This window comes from Petaurus breviceps, unplaced genomic scaffold (assembly GCF_028583685.1).
Source record: "Petaurus breviceps papuanus isolate PSGF00001 unplaced genomic scaffold, PetGlider_PUasm1.0 76, whole genome shotgun sequence".
Lineage (NCBI taxonomy): Eukaryota > Metazoa > Chordata > Mammalia > Diprotodontia > Petauridae > Petaurus > Petaurus breviceps.
The window spans coordinates 58,037,297-58,060,217 of NW_027186473.1; the positions used below are offsets into that span (position 1 = coordinate 58,037,297).

The 22,921-nt window shown below is 38.7% G+C and overlaps 1 protein-coding gene across 5 annotated transcripts in view; it reads left to right on the plus strand.

Annotated features, from left to right (window-relative positions):
• Positions 1 to 22,921, plus strand: part of FHDC1 (FH2 domain containing 1) — a 60,879-nt gene that overhangs the window by 8,204 nt on the left and 29,754 nt on the right. For all 5 annotated transcript variants that reach the window (XM_069105564.1, XM_069105562.1, XM_069105565.1 and 2 more), the window contains exons 2-4: positions 1,276 to 1,899; positions 17,955 to 18,016; positions 18,800 to 18,902. In XM_069105564.1, the coding sequence (XP_068961665.1) occupies positions 1,426 to 1,899; positions 17,955 to 18,016; positions 18,800 to 18,902 (639 nt within the window). In that variant the 5' untranslated portion in view covers positions 1,276 to 1,425. The remainder of the gene's footprint in view (positions 1 to 1,275; positions 1,900 to 17,954; positions 18,017 to 18,799; positions 18,903 to 22,921) is intronic.

A 22,921-nucleotide genomic window follows, 5' to 3' on the forward strand; every position in this document is an offset into this window, starting at 1 on the left:
ACGCACTCTGTATTCTAGACATACTGGGTCCTTAAGCTATTTTGTAAATTCATCATGTCATTTCCTGTTGCCATACTTTCTCAGAAGCCATTACTAGTGCCTAGAAGTGTACACTCTCCTCATCTCTGCCTTATGGAATCTTTCTTTTGTGTTGGAATTGTCTTAAATGATACTTCTCCTGTGAAGCCTTTCCTGGTTCCAATTAACTGAAAATATTTTATACTTCTTCAAATATTCCCACAGCCCTTTGTCTGAATACGTACTTTCTTGTCCCAACAGTCATTTCCCCTTTTCCTACTTCCCCCTGCAAGTAGATCATAAGGTTTTTGAGGTCAGGGTCCTGATCACTTGAAAATCTTTGGGTCATTGTTCCTTAAAAATGATAGTTAATAATTAAAAAAAAAATAGATGAATATCTAGTATATTTCTGAGTATTTAAATACTATCAACCGGAAGGGAGAGTGCCAGGATGTAAGCATCCTGGTAGATCCTAAAAGTTTATAGTAGAATCATGCCCTTGAATCATAGAACCTCAGAATGGACAGGGATTTGAACCTTAGACATAGAAGGTACTAACACTTCATTTTAAAGATGAAAACCTGAGGTAGCTCAAGGTCTTCGGGGACTATCTAGGGAAAGAGCCAGGACTAGATTTGGATCTCTTCTCATAGACCTAGATGGGTAAAGGGAATGTTGGGCTATGTGGGCTTGGAATAAGTATAATAAGACTGGCCCTTTGAAACTAAACTGGGCTGTTTTTTAGAGCTTTCCAACCCAGTATATATAGTCTTTTGCATACTAGTTAAAGGTGCCATGTTTCCCAAGGGTCATTATGGCGGAACTGCTATCTATACATATTGGAAAGCAGAACTTTTTTGTAGGTCCAGGGCCTACATACCTTCCCTAAAATTCTGGAGCAGATGGGCGAGCACAAGTAAGTTATATGATGAGTAATAGACCCTACACACAGAGGCACTCAGTAACTATTTGTTGATTGATTAAGTGCAGTAGTAATAGATGAGTAAATGGAATTCATTGCAACACCTTTGGCTGTATTCCGAGGGAACTAGATTCAGTTCACATCTAGGGAATTACTATTCCTATTTTACATATTTCTTTTGGCAATTTGGGACGTTGATCATCAGAGACTTTGGTGTCAATTTAATGACACTTAGTTTGGGGAGGGCATACATTTTCTTCTGAGTGGGTGTGAGGGGGGAGCTGTCATTAAAACCTTTTCTTGCACTGACTACAGTCCTTTTTTTATTGCTGCAGGTTTGGAAGATGACTCGAAACACTTGTGTTTTCTCATGGATAGTTGATTAGAGTTTGGAAGAGTATGACGGGAGTGGCGGTTCCATTGTTTGATGTTTCAAGCTGCTCCTGGAGAGCCAAGAAATTATCTCCCTTCAAGGCTACAGTACCATGCATGTTATGAATTGTGTCTCCTTGGCCAGTGAAAAAGAAAATGGGGATCTCTCTGCTGCAGCTGGATTAATGATTGGGCAAACAGCACCCCCACCACCACCTCCACCACCCCCACCCCCTCAGCCTTTGCCATGTCCAGACAATGGGTGTCCTCCTGTTCCTCCCCCACCACCCCTTCCAGGGGGTCCCCCTGTACCACCACCCCCTCCAGGACTACCTCCTTCTTATGTGAATGGACATGGCCCCCTCAGTAAGAAAAAGAAAATGAGGAGTTTTTTTTGGAAAACAATTCCTGAAGAGCAAGTTCGGGGCAAGACCAACATCTGGACAATTGCTGCGAGACAGCCACAGAAGTACCAGATTGACACAAAGACTATTGAAGAGCTCTTTGGGCAGCAAGAAGAGACCAAATCACCAATTCCTAGGAGAGGTGGAACTTTAAATGCTTCCTTCAGAGACACTAAAGAAGAGGTAAGAATGGAGCCTGGAGGAATAAGCCTCCACCAATCCCCCTCTCCTCTGTGGGTATGCAAGTATATGCTCTTCCAGCATTGGCCATAATTCTCTAATTCCCTCCACTAAGGAAAACCTAACACTGGTGATTTTGCACTTAGTCATTGATAAAAGAGTTTATTTTGTAGGTGGTGATGCTTTTGCTTTTGCCCTTCCACTCTGTGGCATCATCATATAATTGAAAGCACATTGATTTGAAGTTAGAGGAGTCCTCGGTCCTGGGCATTGCCATCTGTGGGATCTGTGGGATCTTGTGGGATCTGGGTCTCAATATATAAATCTGTAAAATGAGGAAGTTTGACTAGACAACTTCTAGGGTCCCTTCTGGAAAGGACATTCTGTGTTCCAATGACTTATAGCCAGCCTGTGGTTTAGCAAATGATTTCCCTTCCTGGAGCAGTGCTCTTCTTTTTTTACACAGTGGGGCTAAGTGACTTGCCCAGGGTCACACAGGTAGTGGCTGAGGCTGGATTTGAACTCAGATCTTCCTGACTCCAGGACCAGTGCTCTATCTACTGTACCACCTAGCTGCCCTGGAACAGTGCTTTTCAACTAAAAATTGTAATACAGAGTTTAAATCCACTATGTTCCAGAACTACTTCTAGCACTGTATGGAAATCAAAGATACTTAGTTCTGCCCTTGCAGAGTTGGTTGGCCCACCTGCTCCCAAATGCCATCTCCTCTGTGAAGCCGTCCCTGATTTTGTCAGTATTTCCCAAACCTCCTCAGAGCAGTAAAGCACTTGGCTTATACCTTTCTCATGTATCTGTCACATATCCCTTTGGATTATGACTTTTTGTGCATATATTATATTCCTTTTCTGTATCATGAGTTTCACAAAGACACGGACTGGATCTTATTTCAGTTTTCTGTCACCCCCAGCAGCTGACTCTGTGCTCTCAGGGAATAATGATTTAAATGTTTGTTAAAGTAAATGTTGGAACAATCCTCTTGCAGTCTTTTCCATTCACTCCAGCATGCTTTAGGATTTTGCTATGATTTCCCTCTCCCCTTCTTCTATTGCTGTCTTTAAAGCAATTTAAGTAAGGCTTTGTGAATCTATCTAAAAACAGTCTAAAGGAAGTGCATTTTGCATGTCACAGAGTGTGAATTGCCCAAGGATGGTAAACATGGTAAAGGATAAAAATTTTAGGGAAATGAGCATCAACAGCCTTTAGATGTCTGTTGCAGATGCAGGAGTAGGAATTGCAGGTTTAAGTCTAGTCATAAAAAAGAATGAAGAATTCTACTTAGTAAATGTAATGGTTGGGTAATTCAGAATATTGAATCTTCCCTAAGAAAAAAATGAATGATGTCAAATCACTTCTCCTTTTATCTGTTGTGAACAAGGAAAATGGGTCAGAGATGGGGCTGGCAAGATAAAGTTTGGGTAGAGCCTGGAGATAGCAGCAGGAGTGATGTACCATGCATCATTAGATTTTTGGGCTAAACGGGTTGACCTTTTTTTCATTTCTGGCTCAGAAACTCATTAACTATAGCCAAGCCCATACTAGACCAATCATTCACTTAAGAACTTTTGTGTGATTCTGCTGTCCGACTGAGGTTTAAAAAAAAATGCTTTATTACAAACCTAATATTGAACATCAGTACAATTCATCACACTTGCTCTGTAACTATTGACATTTAAATTAATTTCAAAGCATCAAATACCATCACTTTTCAGGCTCTCCCTTGAGGACTCTGTTAGAACTCTTTGTCCATTCATTATAATTTATTTTTCTTTTCTTTTGTGATATTGTATACTCTCTTCTTCTGGTTCTGCTTTTCCTTTTTTGCATTATTTCATCAAAGTTTTTGCAGGTTTCATTATAAGCCTCATACTTGTCAGTCTGAATTACATACAGTCTTCCATTGCATTAATGTACCACAAGCTATTTGGCCTTTCCCTTATTTTTTGAATATCTAGGTTGCTTCCCTTACAAATAATTCTGCTGTGAAAACCTTTGAACAGAGAGTTCTTACTTAATTGTTTTAATAACACTTTCTTGGTTTATTTCCAGTAATAGAACTGTTGGGTCAAACTATTATTTTTATAGTTTTTTCTGTGGTCAAGGATCTTTTCTTAAATTAGAAATTGTAAACTATACCAGAACTGTGACTCCTTAGCTTAATCATTATTATTTGTAAGAAACACCCACATAGTAAAACCTAGAGGCTTTGGTTTGGGTTGATACAGGTTAACAGACTAAATTAAGCATTAGGAAATTTCCAGAACAATTCTTGGTGACCTAAAGCCCTTATCTTTTTTCATTTCTTTTTCTTTCTGAGGGCAGGGACTGTCCATTGCATTTTTTTGTACACTTAGACATAGTGCCTAGCACATAGTAGCACTTAATAAATGTTGATTGACTGATTTATTGACTTTAATTTTCTAAGAACTAGAAAATTACTTCTTCAGTTTCTTCACCTATGCTTCATCAGGGAAACAAAAATATTTTAGCATACAGGACCCCCACACCTGTAGATCCCCTCATCATTTAACATATCATTCCCTAGTTCCACTTATCAGCCAGAGCAATAGGAAAACTTAGAATGTTGGATCTGTGCCATGTTAAAACCAGGGTACACATCCCAGGGAAGCACATAATTGGCAGAAAGTGCTGGAGAAGACACAGGGGCTACTACTATCTCCTGTGGTTTTGCAAAGAATGTGCTCTATTGTTTCTGAAGGGTGACTGCCAGTTGAGTCAGATTGGGTGGTGGCCATTGTGGATGGGAGAAGACTTGCCAACATTGCTCCCACAAGGAACTGATTGATTCTAGCTTATGGTGACTCAGGAAAAAAGGAAGTCGAGCATTTAAGCAAATAAAATCTAAGCTTTCAATGGGTCACCCTTAAATTCACTCTCGGTATCAAAGCTGTAGGAACCAGGGCTTTCATTAAAGATTAGGTCAACAAATGATCTTCTGATGGTCTGCAGAGTAGTTTCTTTTATAGTTGATGCTTATGATATGACAGTTCCTGTGGTTTTTGTTCCTGATGTGAATTAAAATGTGCTCAGGATATGTCCAGCTCTAAAATTATGATCACGTTAGTGGCTGCATTGGCATCAGTAACAATTTTGGAGGGAACATCAATTTTGGGGGATGAAATTATTAGAAGCAGCAAACAGGTGAGGAAGTCCATGGACCTTTTGGTCCTTGTGTGTTTGGAGGATAGAAAAGTTTGAGAACCATAGTATTAGAAGGAAGAAAAGGAGAGTTGTCATGGATAGAAGAGTGACGTAAACACCTAATATCCCAGTGATGGCCAATGCAGAAGCATTTATTTGTAAGACAGAAGTTGAGAGAGAATCTACTCTCATTTAACTTCTTACTTATTGACAATTGCTTGTCATAATTTGAGTGAAAGAAGAAATGCATAGGGTGGTGGATAAAATGCCTCTTGGAGTCAGGAAGACCATTGTCCAGATCTCACCTCTGATACAGATTAACTTTGGGAGCTTGAGCAAATCACTTAACCTCTTGTGTTGTTCATAGCCACAATAAAGCAGTCGCAGGTTAGAACCTCTGTCACCCCATGGTTTTGAGTGAAAGCAGTGCTTGAAAAAGGAAAATGGTGTTCTGATCGTGTAGTCAAAGAACACATGAGATGGGACTCATCGGTTGGCCTTAATTTAACTATGTTATTTAGCCAGATACAAATATTTCATTTATAGTAACTCTTTGAGGAAGTGACAGGTAGAGACTGCTGCCAAATTATAGATTCTTACTAAAGCTAGTTTCCCCACAAATATGGCCAGTGACACATACATCAAAGTTTTATGTACTTTGTTTTTTGAATAATAGAATTATAGATTTAGAACTAGAAGGGACCTTAGAGATCATCAGAGCCAACACCCCTCCTTTTTTTTGGAGGGGGAAGGTAGGGCAACTGGGATTAAGTTACTTGCCCAAGGTCACACGGGTAGTTTTGTGTTTAGTGTCTGAGGTAGAATTTAAACTGAGGTCCTCCTGAATCCAGGGCCGGTACTCTATTCACTGCATCACCTAACCTCCCCAACACCCCTCCCTCTACAGATGAGGGATCCAGAGAGGCAAAGACTTGCCCAAAGTCACACAACTAGTACGTGTCAAGACCCAGGATTTGAATCTACTTTCTCTAGCTCCAAATCCAGTGCTTTAATACCATGCTTAGATGTTTTGATGTATCTCTTCCTATGTTACTCTCAGTGAAAGTTACATCATCATAGCCTTGGAAATTGTAACCTAGCAAGGATAGGGAACTAGCTGATCAACTAAACAAAGTCGCTATCAGCAATAAATCTTCCTTCTCACATGCTAGGTTATCAAGTGCGGTCCAGGGATGAAAAGCAATAGCTCTTAACTACCTGTACTTGTGATCTGGAAAACGTACCAAGGTACACACTAAGAAAAATGATAGATGCTAAAACTGGAATCCAATTTTCACACGTTACAACACAGCTCATTGTTACCCAGATTTGGATAGATCATCTCTCCTGAAATATAATTACTACCTACGGAAAATATGTGGCATTAGGTGGTTAGCTTGCACTTTTAAAAAAGTTATAAAGTATAACAGATAGGGTCAACTGTACTTCAAAGAGAGAAAGGGAGATTTTTCAGTTTACCAAAACATTTGATTTGAAGAAGCTTGATTGCATACTGAAAGGACAGTATATCTGAAATTCTAAATTAGAAAATGTTTGGGTAGGGAAAAAATTAGTGTTGAGATATGTTACTCTGTTGTATGCTTGAAAATTCACCAGAAAAGACAGATAGATAGCCAGATGTGGTAATCCTGGTAAACACTGGTAATCCTGCAGACTGGGGAGGCTGAGGCTGATGGATCATATGTGCTCAGGAGGTGCAGGAGAGCACTGAGTTGTAGTAGGGCTCAGGCTGATCAGGGGTCTGCACTATTAGGGATCAGTATGGTGAGCCTGGGGAGTGTGGGGCCATATGGCTGTGGAGAGTGAACTGGTCCAGGTTGGAAATGGAGCAGGTCAGAGTTTTCATGCAGAAAAAGGAGTGTTTGTTCAAACCAGTGGATGGCCAGGCATGAGTGAGAAAGGGAGATCCATTCTCCAGGAATAGGGGAGGAGAGAGAGACAAAAACAATCCAGAGCCAGAGAGAGATTTATTTAAAAGGGAGGGAAAGAGAAAGACCATAGTTGTAAAGAGTGGTAACAATGAATATAGAACATGAGAAAGCAGGAACATCTCCAAAGTTAAAACAATTGGAATTTATGAAAGAATAAAAACCTATTACAATAGTTAAGGTTACTTTTTATGAATACTAAGGTAATTTGAAACTTTTCATGTAAGTAATAGCTGTATTTGTGGTATTAAAAATAGCATACTGCACAAGGAACTGGTTGTTGATCTGTGTGAGACAATGCATTTATATTTTCCCATGTTGTTCAATGGTTTAGCAGTGCTGATCTGAATCCTGTCTGATCAAATTTCATTTTATACCACTCCTAGGCATAGATTCATAGTCCAGCATTTTTGGACTAAGGAAAGGGAAAATTGAAACTATACTTGATCTGGATTTTCCAGTTTTTGTGTAGTGAGCTTTTGGAGAAATTTGTACAACTGTTTCAGTTTGCATTTAACAGAATACAAAATGAAGTACCACATCAGGCTCTAAGAAGAAAAAGAAGAGGCCAATCCCATCCCACTATTAACTAGGATGCTGATTTAGCAAATGGAACCAGTCAGCCAATAAGCATTTGTTTTGTCCCTGCGTGCTGGGTACTGTGCTAAGTGCTGGAATGGAGTATATAAAAAGGAAGTCCTCCTTTGGTCATTGATTAGTGGTTAAAAATACTTTCCCCCATTTCTTGTAGAGGTATGAGACACAGATTTTATATCCATCTGTACAAGTAGGGTATGAAACATCTAGGTAAGGAAAGTCCCTCTGCCAATATAGGATGATGCTCTTCTCTGCAATTTTTAGTCTTAGTTGACTGAATCACTGAAAGGTTAAGTGATTTGCCCAGTGCCTCTCAGCTAGTATGTGTCAGAGACAGTACCTGGCCCTACCATGGAGCCTCTCTCCCAACTAAGTGAGGTGAAATATATCAGTGTCAATTGAAATGCTTTAAGAATAAATTAGCCTGCCACTTTTCTATCTGTACTATTTCTGTTAATCCAAAATAGTTTATCTTCTGCCATTGGTAGAATTCAGGCTAAATAAAGAATCTGTGCAGATAATACCATACAGACACAGTAAAGCCTTGACTGTTAACTTGGAATTATTCACACTTGGCAATGAGTAACTCCCTTAGCTTTATGTAGAGCTAAACCAAATAGGATACTTCAAGTATCTCATATTCTGCTCCCCATTTCCTGGGTTGATCAGATGATATCAGCTGCTTAGTCTGGGTCTACTTTTTTTTTTTGCCTTTTTTTGGGAGGGCAGTTGGGGTTAAGTGCCTTGCCCAAGGTAACACAGCTAGTTTTTGTGTTAAGAGTCTGAAGCTGGATTTGAACTCAGGTCCTCCTGACTCCAGGGCCAGTGTTCTATTCACTGCGTGGGTCTACTTTTTAAATGACATTTTTTGCACTGGTCCGTGTGTAGTAATAGTCCAAGAGTCATAAAGGTATCAAGAAGTCAGATTTCAGTCAAGATGGCAAAATAGAAACAGGACTTCCACACAGTTCCAGCTCCCACCAACTCCAATTCATGTAAAAGGTGACTGAACAAACTTTGGAGCTACAGAATCCACAAAATGACAGAGATAAGCTAGTCTCCCAGCTAAGCCTGGCAGACCAGCAGGAAGTAGCCAGACCAGTGCTCTCTGGGAGAGGAGCCCCAGCCCCATGTGAGCCGGAGGTTTTAGCCTCAGGGTAGCTGATGAACCGCTGGCTGGAGGGACTTCAGATCACCAGCAGCTGTGGTGGTTTCCAGAATTATTAACCCATAGATACTAAGGACAAAGTGAGAGGTCAGTGCAGTGTGGACTTTGGGATCCAATAGTGTGGGAGTGTGGTTGGCCTTTGCGCCCAGGGCAAGAAGTGGCTGAGGCGCAGTGGCCATGCAGCCATAGCCACATGACTGCTTCAGCTCCTGGCGTGCAGATTGTAGGGGGACCAAGCGAACAGTCTGAGGGGTAATCACTCTTGCTTTAACCTGGTTGGATCTGGATTGCAGTATAGGGTGGAGGTCCTGGGGTATGTGACAAGCTTGCCAGAGTGTGTGGAGGCTTCAGAGAGGGCACCCAACTAATACCTTCGGCATCTGAGAAAACCCCAGTGTTTGGGATGAAGGTCCCCTGTCTGGTAGCAGAGTCCTACTGTGGCAGAAAGCTCAAAAGTCAAGTAATTGAGTGGCAACATAAGCAGGCAAAGGAAGCAAACCAAGCAGAGCAATCCAACTTTACACTCTTGTTTTGGGGATAAAAAGGATCAAAGTATGGAACAGGAGGAAGATGGTGAAGTCATAACTCCTGCACCAAAAGCTTCCAAGAAAAATATGAGCTGGTTACAGGCCACAGAGGACCTTAAGAAGGATTTTGAAAACCAAATAAGAAAAGTAGAGGAAGAATTGGGAAGAGAAATGCGACAATGCAAGAAAATTATGAAATGAGAGTCAACAACCTGACTGAAGAAAATAACACCTTAAAAAATAGACTAACTCAAATGGCAAAAGAGACTCAAAAAGGCAATGAGGAGAAGAATGCCTTAAAAAGTTGAATTTGCCAGATGGAAAAAGAATCTTAAAAGCTCACTGAAGAGAATCATTCCTTCAGAATTAGAATGGAGCAAATGGAAGCTAATGACTTTATGAGAAATCAAGATACTATTAAACAGATCCAAACAAATGAAAAAATAGAAAGCAATGTGAAATATCTCATTGAAAAAAAAAACCACTGACCTGGAAAATAGATCCAGGAGAGATAATTTAAAAATTACTGGAGTACCTGAAAGCCATGATCAAAAAAGGAACCTAGAAATCATCCTCCAAGAAATTCTCAAGAAAAATTGCCCTGATGTTTTAGAACCAGAGGGCAAAATAGAGGTTGAAAAAATCCACCGATCACCTCCTGAAAAAGATCCCCAAAAGAAAATTCCTAGGAACATTTATAGCCAGGTTCTGGAGTTCCCAGATCAAGGAGAAAATATTACAAGTAGTGAGGAAGAAACAATTTCAATATTGTGAAAACACTATCAGGATAACACAGGATCTGGCAGCTTCTACACTGAAGGATCAGAGGGCTTTGAATATGATATTCTGGAGGCCAAAGGAGCTGGGATTAAAACCAAGAATCACGTACCCAGCAAAACTGAGTATCATGTTTGAGGGGAAAATATGGTCATTCAGTGGAACAGAGGACTTTCAAGCATTCTTGATGAAAAAACCAGAGTTGAATAGAAAATTTGACATTCATATACGAGAAGCATGAGAAGGTAAACAGGGAAAAGGTATCATAAGGAACTAATGAAACTTGAACTATTTACATTCCTACATGGAAAAACGATAATTGTAACTTATGAAACTTTTCTCAGTATGAAAATAATTAAAGGGAATAGAAATATATATATGTGTATATATATATATATATATATACATACACATACATATATATGTCTATATAGGAAGGTATGTGGGTGCATGAATACATATGTGAATGTGTGTATATATATATATGTACAGGTATACATACTGTGTTTCCCCAATAATAAGACACTGTCTTATTAATTTTTTTGGACAGAAAAACACCAGAGGGCTTATTTTCAGGGGAGGGCTTATTTTAATGAACATTGACAGCAATGACATGTGACTCCTCTACAATTGCTTTATTATACTCAACAGTATAGCTCTTCCTTTTTGTACTCATGTGTGGGGGTCAAAACAGACAGAATAATAAAATTATGACCATCAGTCCTTCTTTTCACTCCATCATGCCCCCTGAGTTCTTCTTTTTTCCTCCATCATGCCCTTTTTATCCTCCATCATGCCCCCTCACTCCCGCTTACATACCGGGTTTTTATGTTTTTTTACATACCTCACCTCTCCTCCGCGGCACTGCTCTCAATGGCGCCAGCAAGCAAATCATTGGGGAAGAACAGGATGACACGCTCACTGCTGCAGCTCTGATTGGATGCAGCTCAGAGCGCAGCGTGCGTTTCACCCGGGGGGGGGGGATGGTGCATACAGAGGGTACCGTAATGTAGCTTGTAGCGCAGGGGATCACCTTCACTACAGTAGCAATCTCAATAGGGCTTATTTTCGGGGGAGGGCTTATTTTAGAGGAATCTTACACAGTAAGGGGAGGGCTTATTTTCGGGATAGTCTTATTATCAGGGAAACACGGTAGATAGAGGGCACAGGACCAATTTAATGGGAAGGGATAATACTTAAAAGGTGAAATTAAGAGGTGAGAGAGGAATATAATGAGAAGAGATGGGGAGAGACAGAATGGGATAAACTCATATAGAAGAGGCAAGGGAAAATGGGTACAATGGAGGGGAAGAACAGGAAGGCAAAAGGGAATAGGTCAACCTTATTCTCATTGAACCTGGCTTAGGGAGGGAATGAAATACACACCAAATAGGGTATCTCACCCTCCAGGAGAGTAGGGGGGAAGGGAATGAGAGGGGAGATGATGGAAGGGAGGGCAGGTTGGGGAGGAGGGAAGTTGGAAGCACCCACTTTTGAAAAGTGACAGAATCAAAGTAGAGAATAGAATAAGTGTGAGGTGGGATAGGAGGGAGGGAAATACAGTCAGTCTTACAATATATCCACTATGGAAATATTTTGCACAGCTGCACATGTACAACCTATACTGAATTGCTTATCTTCCCAGTAAGGGTGGGTGACGAGGGAGGAAGGGAATGAATCTGGACTTCAAAGTTTTAAAATCAAATGCTTAAAAAAATTGTATATATACTATTATCAATATTATTTTACATGTAACTGGGAAATAAGATATACAGGCACTGGGGCATAGAGACCCACCTTGCCCTACTGGACATTTGGAGGGGGTATGGGAGAAGATATGGGAGAGAGCAGATTGGAGGAGGGGATATCCAGTGGGATTGGTATTTTGAGGTGGTGGGTAGGGGAAAAACGGGGAGAAAATTTGTAACTCAAAACCTTCCAGAAATGAATGATGTAAACTAGAAGTTAATAAAGCAGTTGATTTAAAAAAAAAAAAGAGGTTAGATTTCACATCACAAGATGTAAGGATTGGTTCAGACAGTGCCTTTCTGGTCTCTTTAGCTTGGAGATTGCCAAGCATTTGGAAAATGAGTTAACCCCATTGACATGGGTAGTAACACCCTCTTTTCAAACACTTCAACTATTTTCATAACTTAATTCTAGAAATAGTGGCATTTGTTATAATTCACCAAGTATTTATATCTGCCATCATGAGATTCTGTGCTACAAAGACAAGCAAAGCAGTTTTCCTCAGAGAATTTACATTTTTCTGAGAAGGCAATATGTACATATGTGAGTGGGCGAAAATATATACAAAATCATTCTGATGGAATCATGAAAGGCCTCCTGTCTCTTTCCCACTGAGAAAACAATTAAAACCTATTACAAACATGTACAGGTAAACAAAAATTCCCATGCTGGCCATGTTACTCACACGCACTTATATACATATATATGCCTTAGTCTGTACTTTGATACATATATGTGTGTATTATATCTATATTCATATCTATGTCTTTTCTGCCTCAATCTTTGTCTGAATCCAGCACCTCTCTTTCTAGAAGTGGGTAGCATGTTTCATCATGAGTCCTCTGGAACTATGGTTTTCATTTTATTAATTAGAATTCTAAAGTCTTTTAAACTGCTTTGCCTTTACAATATTGTTCTTATATAAATTGTTCTCCTGATTCTTCTCACTTTGCTTTGCATTAGTTCATACAAGTCTTCCCAGATTTTTCTGAAACCATCCTCTTCATCATTTCTTACAATGCAACATTATTTTTTTTTAAATCAAATTCATATGCTGTAATTTGTTCAGTCATTCCCCAGTTGATCAGAACACCCTCAGTTTCTAGTTCTTTGCCATCACAAAAAAAAAAAGATGCTATAAATATTTCTTGTATATGTGTCTTTTTCCTCCTTTCTTTGATTTCTTTGTGATACAGACTTAGTAGTAGTATCCCTGAGTCAAAGGATATATACACAGTTTAATAGCTTTGGGGGCATACTTTCAAATTGTTTTCCAGAATGACTGGACCAGTTCATAGTTCTACCAACAGTGCATTAACATCTGTTTTCCCACAGTTCCTCCAGCATTTTTCATTTTCCTGTGAAGTGGTACCTCAGAGTTGTTTTGATTTGCTTTTCTCTTGCTAGGTGGCACAGTGGATAGAGTGCAGAGTCAGGAGTCAGGAAGACCTGGGTTCAAATTTGGCTTGAGACATTGTCACTTAAGTCACTTAATCCTATTTTCCTCAGTTTCCTCATCTGTAAAATGAGCTGGAGAAGGAAATGGCAAACCACTCTAGTATCTTTGCCAAGAACACCTCAAATGGGGTCACAAAGAGTCAGACACAGTTGAAATGATTGAACAATAACAAATTATTAGTGGTTTGTAACATTTTTGCATATAGCTGTTGTTAGATTTTTTTTTCTGAAAACTGTTCATATTCCTTGACCGTTTATTAATTATTCATTTTGAATTGTTTTTCTTCCTGTTGTTTTTTAAAAATATGTATTGATAGATTTATTTTAGTCACAACAGATACTTAACTAAACACCCAGAAAATCCCTCTACAAAATATGTTCCCTAATTTATTAGGTTTTTTTTAAACAAGTTTTAATTGTTCCCACTTGTTTTTATGTTGCCTACATTTTCAACTGCATTCCTTCCCATATCCCATGTCAGAGAGCCATCCTTTATAATAAAGTACAGAAAAAGAGGAAGTATAAAAGATTTGTCAGAATTAGCTAATATGTTGAAAAAAATCTGGTGTCAGTATGCAGTATGTAATACAAATAAATGGTCACCCACTTCTGCAAAGGAGCAGAAGGGAGCTTGGCCATTATAATTTTGTTTTTATTTTTTATTTTATTTTTCATTTCATTATAATTTTTCATTTTCAGTAATTTTGTTCTTGTCATCCTTTTTATTTATGTCATTGAAGTCATTGTATTGTATAGATGTTATTTTCCTGGTTGTGCTTACTTTACTTTGTTTCATTTCATATAATTCTCTATTTTAATTTCTCTATAGTCATCATTTCTCACAGCACAGAATATTCCATTACATTCATGTATCACCATTTGTTTATTTCCCAGTCGGATATTTGTTTCTGGTTCTTTGCAACCACAAAATTTTTTGCTGTCCATATTTTGGTCTTATCCATATTTGGGCCTTTTTTTGGTCATTTACTTCCATAAGGTAAATAAAAGGCAGTGGAATCTTTGGGTCAAAGAGGATAGATATTTTAATCATTTTTCATATAGTTCCATAGTTTTCATATAGTTGCATGTTACCTTCCTAAACAAGTGGACCAATTCACAACTCCACCAGCAAAGCAGTAGCGTGCCCATCTTTTATAAGCTCTCCAGCATTGATTCTCTCATCTTCCATCACTGCCAGTTTGCTGAGTCCTAGGTGTGAGCTGAAACTTCAGGGTTGTTTTGATTTGCATTTGTCTTATTACCAGGGACTTGGAGCATTATTTCATATTGTTAATAGTTTGCAGGTCTTCTTTTGATAATTATATCTTTTCACTCCTTTCCCTTGATCTAACAGAACTGAAGGATGTGTTCTTTAACTGTGACAGTGTGGTACTAGTCTTTACTGTTGTGTTTAACAAGAGTTTTGTTGCCGTTCCATCTTAACACTATTACAACCATAATCTATATTGTTCTTTTGGGTCAACTTTCTTCATTCCATCCCAGTTCAGAAAATCTTCTTTTAGCTTTCAGAATTCTTCATATTTGCCATTCCTTATAGCACAGTAATATCTGTTTCATTAACATAGCATAGATTGTTTTACTATCCCCTAATAACTGAGCACATGCTTTGTTTCCAGCGTTTGGCTGTCCTAGATGATACTGCTGTGAACATTTTTGTACATGAGGGTTTTTTCTTGCCGTCAATAACTGCCTTTGCATATGGTCCCAGTAGTAGACTCATTGGGCAAAGGGTATTAACAGCTTAATAACTTTTACATAATATCAAATTGTTTTGTGTTTTGTTTATCAGGACAGGTGATAGAATTCATAGCTCTGGTAGTAAATTAGCATTTCTGAATTCCAACAGCTGCTCCAGCAATGAGTTTTTTCCATCTTTTAGATTTTTTGCTAGCTTGATGGATATGAAATGGTATCTTGGGGTGGTCTTAACTTGCAGGTCTCTGATTATTAGTGATTTTGAACATTTTTATGCCTTATTTTGAAAACTTTATAACCTTTTCAAAGTATTTTACTTTGTCTTGTATGTTTGCCATATACTAGGAGAATTATATTAATATGATCAAGTTAACTGTTTATCTGAACTCCCTACTTTAGGGGAGCAGAGGGGGCAGTGAATTAGTCATGCAGGACAAATCTGAAGAAGGCAGGAGCAGTACATGTTAATGGGGACAAAAATGTGGAAAGGAGTATTGGGGGGAAGTATTCTGCAAAGCATTCAGACCCTCTTTTCCAGTGATTTTTGGTGTAGAAAATAATAGAACAATAGAGGATTAGGAGAGGAGGAAGATAATCTTGGTATGTGAGCACTGAGGAGCAATCTGGATAAATCAGGAATTGACCTAGTAATCTCAGAGAATCAATCAACAATCATTTATTGAACCCCTATTACATGACCGGAGCTATTATGCTAAGTGTTAGGGATACAAAGGCAAAAATTGAAATTGTCCCTGACCTCAGTGAGCTTTTAGTCTATCAAGAAGTAAAAAAGCATAAGGGCAGAGGATAGCATTTGTTTTTTTCGTGAATCAAATACAGTTGCAGACTAAAACTTTGTAAACTAAGGTTTATGTAGAATAAATACAAATATAGTATAAAGAGCCCTGAACTTGGAATCAGAGGACTTGGGTTCAAATCCTGGTTCTGCTATTTATTAAGTAGTACAATCTTGGACAAGTCACGGTTTCCTTACCTGTAAAGTGGAAGAATTGGATTAGATGAGGGATTTTAAAGATCAGGGATTTGGGCTTTATAAGTACTGTGAATAGTTTTCAAGGAATCTGCGAACCTAGATGAGAAAAAAATAATTATATCTTTATTTTCACTAACTTCTAACTGGAATTTAGCATGGCCTTCAATTATGAATTTAGGCTAAAAAAATATTATTTGGAACAGGGGTCCATAGGCTTCACCAGACTGCCAAAGGAGTCTGTGACACACAAGAGGTTACAGTTCTGGACTAGATAATCTGTTAGGTCATTTCCTCCTCAAAATTTATGACCTTATAATCCTAAATTCCCATTCCTTTTCCCCTCATAATATGATCTTTTTTATGACAGAGTATTGAGTTTATTTTTGAAATTCCTCATTCTTTCTCTCCTTTTCTCTGCCTCCCTTCTTTAACACTGAAGTCAAGCCAAAAAGTACTTGGTGGGAGTACTACAGAGGAGTCTGCCTACCCCCTTAGCATCTGGAGTTGTTTTTTTTATGACTAGTAGATGAAACCGATAAAATGAAATATATCCCTTGGGCTGGTAAATCAAGAGGTTGTTTATTGGCTGTCATCAAAAAAATTATACCACATTCAGCCTTTAAAAATTTTTTATTTTATTCTATTTTCACCAAATTCAGTCTTGCAAAAGATTAATCTTATAGAAGGAAGTGATATGCCATTGGTTAAAGTGGTTTTGAATCTTCTTAGAGACATAAAGGACAGAAGCAGGAAACTTTAGTTTGTAATTGAATTCTTTCGTTCAGAATAATAACATTCATTTGGAAAGCAAAAGGTTAAAACAACATTCTTATTTGAGCAAATCTCCACTTTATTAAAAAACAAATGGAAAAATTTGTTTCTCCTTTAAGTTTATCTTTCTTCTCTGCATTCTGGGTTTTTACTTCTAGAGAAATTAAAAGACTGGCCAAAAAAAAAAGTTCAATTCAGCCTGTTTTCCAATATGATTAACCTTATCTAATTAATTACTTATGGTGATGCATTTGAATGCAAACCAATGACCCTACCTCAAAGGAAAAATGTGTCAAAATGGAGAATTTAAGCACCCTGGAAAGCTGTAGTATTTAAAAATCTTTCTGCCTGAGGGAGACATGTGAAACAGTCAACAGCTGAAGTTTTCATGTTGACAATACAGCAGAGTAAATGCAGAAAGAAATCTGGGTTTGCATGTTATGTTATAGGTTCTGTTATTTGCAGCCTTTTTTAGAACTTCCACTGTAACAAATGCATTTGATTTTTTTTTTTAAAGCAATTGGGGTTAAGTAACTTGATCAAGGTTACACGGCCAGTTATTTTTTGTGTGGGTGCCAAGTATCTGAGGCTGGAACCAATGCCGGGTCTCCTGATGCTGGGGCCGGGGACTCTTACTGCGCCACCTGGCCGCCCCTAAAAGCATTTGATTTTGAAATCCTTATTCCTTTGCCCTCCTTATGTATGCCATTAGACAAGTATTTATTTTTTAAATACAAGCAACTTTAATTTACGTTTTAAGGGGGGAAATATGGATGGAGCAGAGGATTTCATGATAGTCATTAAAATATTTAGAGATTTCCTTCACCATCTCCCAACCAGGGTTGGACTCACTGTGTATTATAAACCTTCACTATTAGATTTAACTCTCTCAGTTCAAGCCTTACTATAGCATAAACTCAGACATCTGTTTCTGAATTGTGGCTATTAATAGTGGGTGGGCTGTATTGTTTCCAAGAAAAGACCACTTCCCCTCCCCGCCTTTTTAAAGAAATGGATAATCCTTCATGTTGTAAAAGAAAGCTGTCCAGACTATCAATCCTCAAACTTGCATGTTGGTTGCAATAAAACCCAATTTTATGTTTGATAGGTTTTAGTTCCTTTCCTTTTTTGTTGGTGTTCTAATAATGTTGTGGTTTTTTTTTCTTCCCCAGATTTCAGTCTTGGATGCAAAACGGTGCATGAACATTGGAATATTTCTCAAGCAGTTCAAAAAGTAAGATCTTGTGTTGGCATAGTTTGGATGTTGACAGCATTGCTATTATTAAGGAAAGTTTCAAATCCAGGGTGTGACGGAGGGATTAAATTTTAATGGGTGAAAATCCCTTTGCTCCCCCTCAGCTTCTTCATCCTCTTTTTAGATGGGGTTGTTGATAATGCTGCATGAGTATGTCACTCTCTGCTGGTCTAGCCTGTGAAAAAATAGGCAAGTGATTTTAGATGCAAGTAAGAATTATCCCAGGGCTCCACTTGGATCCTGCTGTGTCAGTAGGTTGGCAGGCTTATAGTTATCTTTGCCCTTTAAGTGTGTGTTGAAACGGGGGAAGCAAAAATTTGTTAAATGCAAGAGATCTACCTAAAATGAAAAGAGGTAGTCATGAGTCAAGTTTCCTTACCACCACCACCACCCTGAAAAAACAAACAAGTAAATATATAAAGTTTTAGTAAAGAAGGCCAAGAAGTTTTTTTAACGTAATGTTGTTCTTCACCAGGAGAGTAAAAAAAAAAAGGGCCACTGCAGCTGTTGCTGCTTTGAGGTTCCCTGGGTGGCTGGTGGATTGTTTTCTGTGTAAAGGCAACATTGAACATTGCATTAGAGAGAGTCATGCTGTTTCCCTGGCAAGCCATGCTGCTGTTGGGAGCATTGATACAAAATAGCTTGTCAAAATGGGGAGGTTGTGGGCTTGAAAGGGTGTTTGTGTCTTTCATTTCCCCTGGATTGTACCTCCTGTTGGTACCAGCAAATGTGAAATGGGATTTGGTCTGCTATCTCTTCAAGGTCTCCCCAGTCCATAGTAGAAGATATCCTCCAAGGAAATGGTGAACATTATGGATCAGAAACATTGCGAGAATTTCTCAAGCTTTTGCCGGAGTCAGAAGAGGTACATTGGTTTTAGGGAGGGATGGGTTCTGGATGCATTCACTCTGCTCTTATTGTGATGGAAGTAGACTTGATATTTTGAGTGTCTTTTCTTATGCTGAAAGGTCTTTGTTCTGATCCTTCCTCCAGCCACAGTGAGAGCTACTGGGGCACAGAACTTGGTACATGGCAGCCATCCAACAAATGCTTATTGTTGATTAGTGCATAAGCATCTCCATTCCTCATCAGTTAAAACCCAACATAGTTAAGATCCAGTATATAATATGATACTTTGAGTTCTTTTTGCAATCTCAAAACTCTTTACAAATGCTAATCTTATCCCATGTAAATTATTCTTTATATTATAGAGAATTATAGATTATTAAGATGCATTTAAAATGCTAACTTACGCATTAAAACAATAAATTTAAAAATAAAGAGGCTAGTTTGGTTCATCAGATCATGATCTCCTTTGCCTCAGTTAAAATTTTTTTTTTCTCTGAAAGGAAAACACATGTGAGAGAAATAGAGTGGAGTACTAGAAAGAGAGCTGACTTCAGAGACAGAAAGATATGGGTTTAAATCTCACATCTGACACATACTATCTGTGTTACCTGGGCAAGTCTAAAACTCTGAAACTCCAGAGAAGTCCTGGCCTGCACTAAGTTCTCCTAAGGAGTTCCCTACCACAGTAAACTCAACAATTTGATTTCTGCTTCCTTAAAAAAAAACAAAACTTGAAACTAAAGAAAGAAAAAATACCACAAAGTTGGTATGGGGCTATTTGTAAATAATCCACCAACCCAAATGACTAAAAAGTGAAAAAAAAATTCAGTTTAACAGACCATTTAGTCTGAGATACAAAATTAGTTTGCTTAATATTCAGAGTGAATTGAGGGAGTAGGATAGAGTGAATTAACAATTTGTACACGTTGGTTAAAAATCCTGTGATATATGCTTAGAGCAATAGAGAAGATCAAACTTTGTGAAAGCTCCCTAAGTTATGACACCTCCCCTCTGTCTTTTTTACAACTGGGTCTCCAAGTAATTCATTAACAAGCCTAATTACGCTTTCTTCTGGGATCAGTGGGAAACTCTAGTTTAAAATGTCATGTTTAAGGACTTAATGGGTAACTTGGCATTTTAAATGCATCTTCATAATCTATAGTTTTCATTGTACCTTAGAATTCCCAATTGTAAATTAAAGGAGTAAGATTAATTAATAAAGCTTAATATTTGTGAAGTCTTGGGAATATGAAAGGAACTCTAACGGTGTCATACTATAATTTGTACTGGATCTTAACTATTTTATTTTTTTATTGGTAAGGAATGTTTGTTTGTTTGTTATGATGTTATGTTTGGTATGATCTACATAATCTCATTAATTCGAATAGTATCAGTTCTCCCTTCTTTGTGGAGTGGAGGACTCCATGCCCCCTACAGGAACTGCTACTACTGAAACATTCATTACTTAGTGTTCAGCCTTGAATGATGACTCTTTCTGATCTTAAGTTGGCTGGTCCTTGGATGCCATGTTATTTTGGGCAAAAAATGAAACAAGCATGATTGTATTATAACTTTAGCTCATATTTAGGGGAAACCAGGGCTTTCCACAGACTTTTCTTGCAGGGGGAAGGGCAGGCAATTGGGGTTAAATGACTTGCCCAAGGTCACACAGCTAGTAAGTATGTTAAGTGTCTGAGGTCGAATTTGAACTCAGGTCCTCCTGACCCCAGAGCCGGTGCTCTATTCACTGTGCCATCTATGCCCCTCCATAAGTTTTTCTTCCACAGCTGTATCCTAGTTAGGACTAAGTTTTTCATATCCATCCTTATCTCAGAGGATCCAGTAGACAGCTAAATAAACAATCACCTACAAAGTGCTTGATATGTTCCAAGCACTCTGTTCACTGCTGGGATTACCAGTATAAGCAAGCAAGATAGTCTCTGCCCTCAGTGAACTTCCATTCTAGCAGAGGAAGACAAGATGTAAATAAAGGAGAGCGAGAGATGGGAGTACCAGAGCAGTGATGTTGTGTTGATATTGCTGGAAAGTGGAGGGATGCAAAGTTAAATAAAAAAAGCATGTTATGAAGTCCTGTGTTCAAATCCACGTCTGATACCGCTTCAGTGTGGGTGCGTCTCAACTTTTCTGAGCCTCACCTTCCAAGTCTGTAAATGAGATCATGGATATAAAGTGCTTTTAAAACTTTAAAAAGCTATACTTTATAAAATATAAGTATACTTTACAAAAAGCCAGTTGTAATGATTAACGGAGAGCCTGAAGGTTACAGAAATCTTGGGAGAAAAAAGTAATGTAATTGTGAAAAACATTAATTTTAAAGATTGTTTCTCTTTCCTGGGCACTGAGGACTGTCAGCTATGTCGAGATTCCTAGAGCCATTGGATCTTAGCTTTAAAGCTGGAAGGGGCCTCAGAGGCCATGTAGCCCAGATGTGGTCAATGAGACCCAAGGAATTTAAGTGCCTTTCCCCAAGGCCACACAGGGATTAATCATCGGAGGGAACCTCTTTGCCTGGCTCCAGTTTCTCACCTCAGGTGGTTGGTTAACCCATCCCAGGGCCTGGGTGTAGACTCCTTAAGTTACCTCCCAGTTCTGAAATAAGCAGCAGCTGGTCCACATTGCTTCCCCTGGTGTGGGATCATCAGCCTTGCAATCTGACAAGGCCTGTCAAACTCCTCCTTGTTTACAGTACTTACTGTTGGTTCCAACTCACCACACCCTCTCCACTCAAACTGTGAGCTTGTTTCCTTCATCAGCAACTCCCTGACAGTCCCTGGGCTGACTCCCCAAACCTCCCCTCCTTTCTTCTCCCCTCCCTAAACGATTCAGGCATATCTGTGCTGTTGAAGGGAGTAGTGGCAGCAAAAGGCTGGTGACTGATGTCCTGAGCAAAAACAAGTTTTTGTGGGTGGTGTTAGTACCATGTGGCTTCTGGCACCAGAGGACCTGAATTTCATTGTACCCTTCCTTTTCCTGAGGATCAGGTGCCAGAAAAGCTAGAGCAGAGGGGTGATATTTGGGGGGGGGGGGTGGAGGGACAGTTAGAGGGACTAGGAGAGGTAGGGAAGAATCTAAAGAAGAGGTAGTCCCAAATGGAGAAGCTGAGGAATGTATTAGGGACGTATCAGTGATGGAATGAGCCACCATTTACTGGAGTGGTGATGTCTGGGTTCATTTGTGCAATAAAGAATAATGAATTGACAGAGGCAATATGGCGCCATTGGATAAGGGCATAACTGGGTTCAGATCTCACCTTCCTAGCCTGGGCAAGTTGCCTAATCTGTGACTCGGTTGCCTTATCTGTAAAATGAGGAAGTTGGATTCAGTGGTCTCTAAGGTGCCTTCACTCTTTAAATCTATAATCCTAAAACTGAATAGTGTAAGGTTTACAAAACATTTTGTATCTTTATTTGATCCTCATAGCAACCTTGTAAATTACTACAGGTGTCCTTATTTTTTAGTTTGTTTTTCATACTTGTGATTTCATCTCTTCAGTGAACTCCCAGTATGGAAACTATCATGCATATCTGCAACTTTAACTTAAAAATATTAGAGTGTTGCCTAAAGGCACTGAAAATTTAGGCTTGCCTAAGGTCATATGTACAGCTAGTATGTATAAGAATCAGAACTTTAAAAAACATTTTTTAGATTTATTTTTATTCTCAGCTTAAGCATCAAATAAAAAGCATTTCTGTGTACATAGCAGAGCAGAAAAGAGGATTGTACATAAAACTACAGATTTCTATCATAATTGCTTCTCTCTTAAAGTATTTAATAAGATTAAGCCATAGTTGTCCAAACTATTCCCCTACTTGGGTTTTTTCCTAGCCTCCCTACTTATTTTTTCTGTACTTCACAAAAGATGCTTCAGTGACTCTTTTTTTCTACTTCAACCCTATACCCCTCCTCTGTCTCACCCTACTCTTCTATTTGAAAAGAAAAAGAACATCCACATCCTTGTAACAAATATGCATAGTCCAAATGAAGAAATGTGAGAAGACACCCCCAACCTATCTC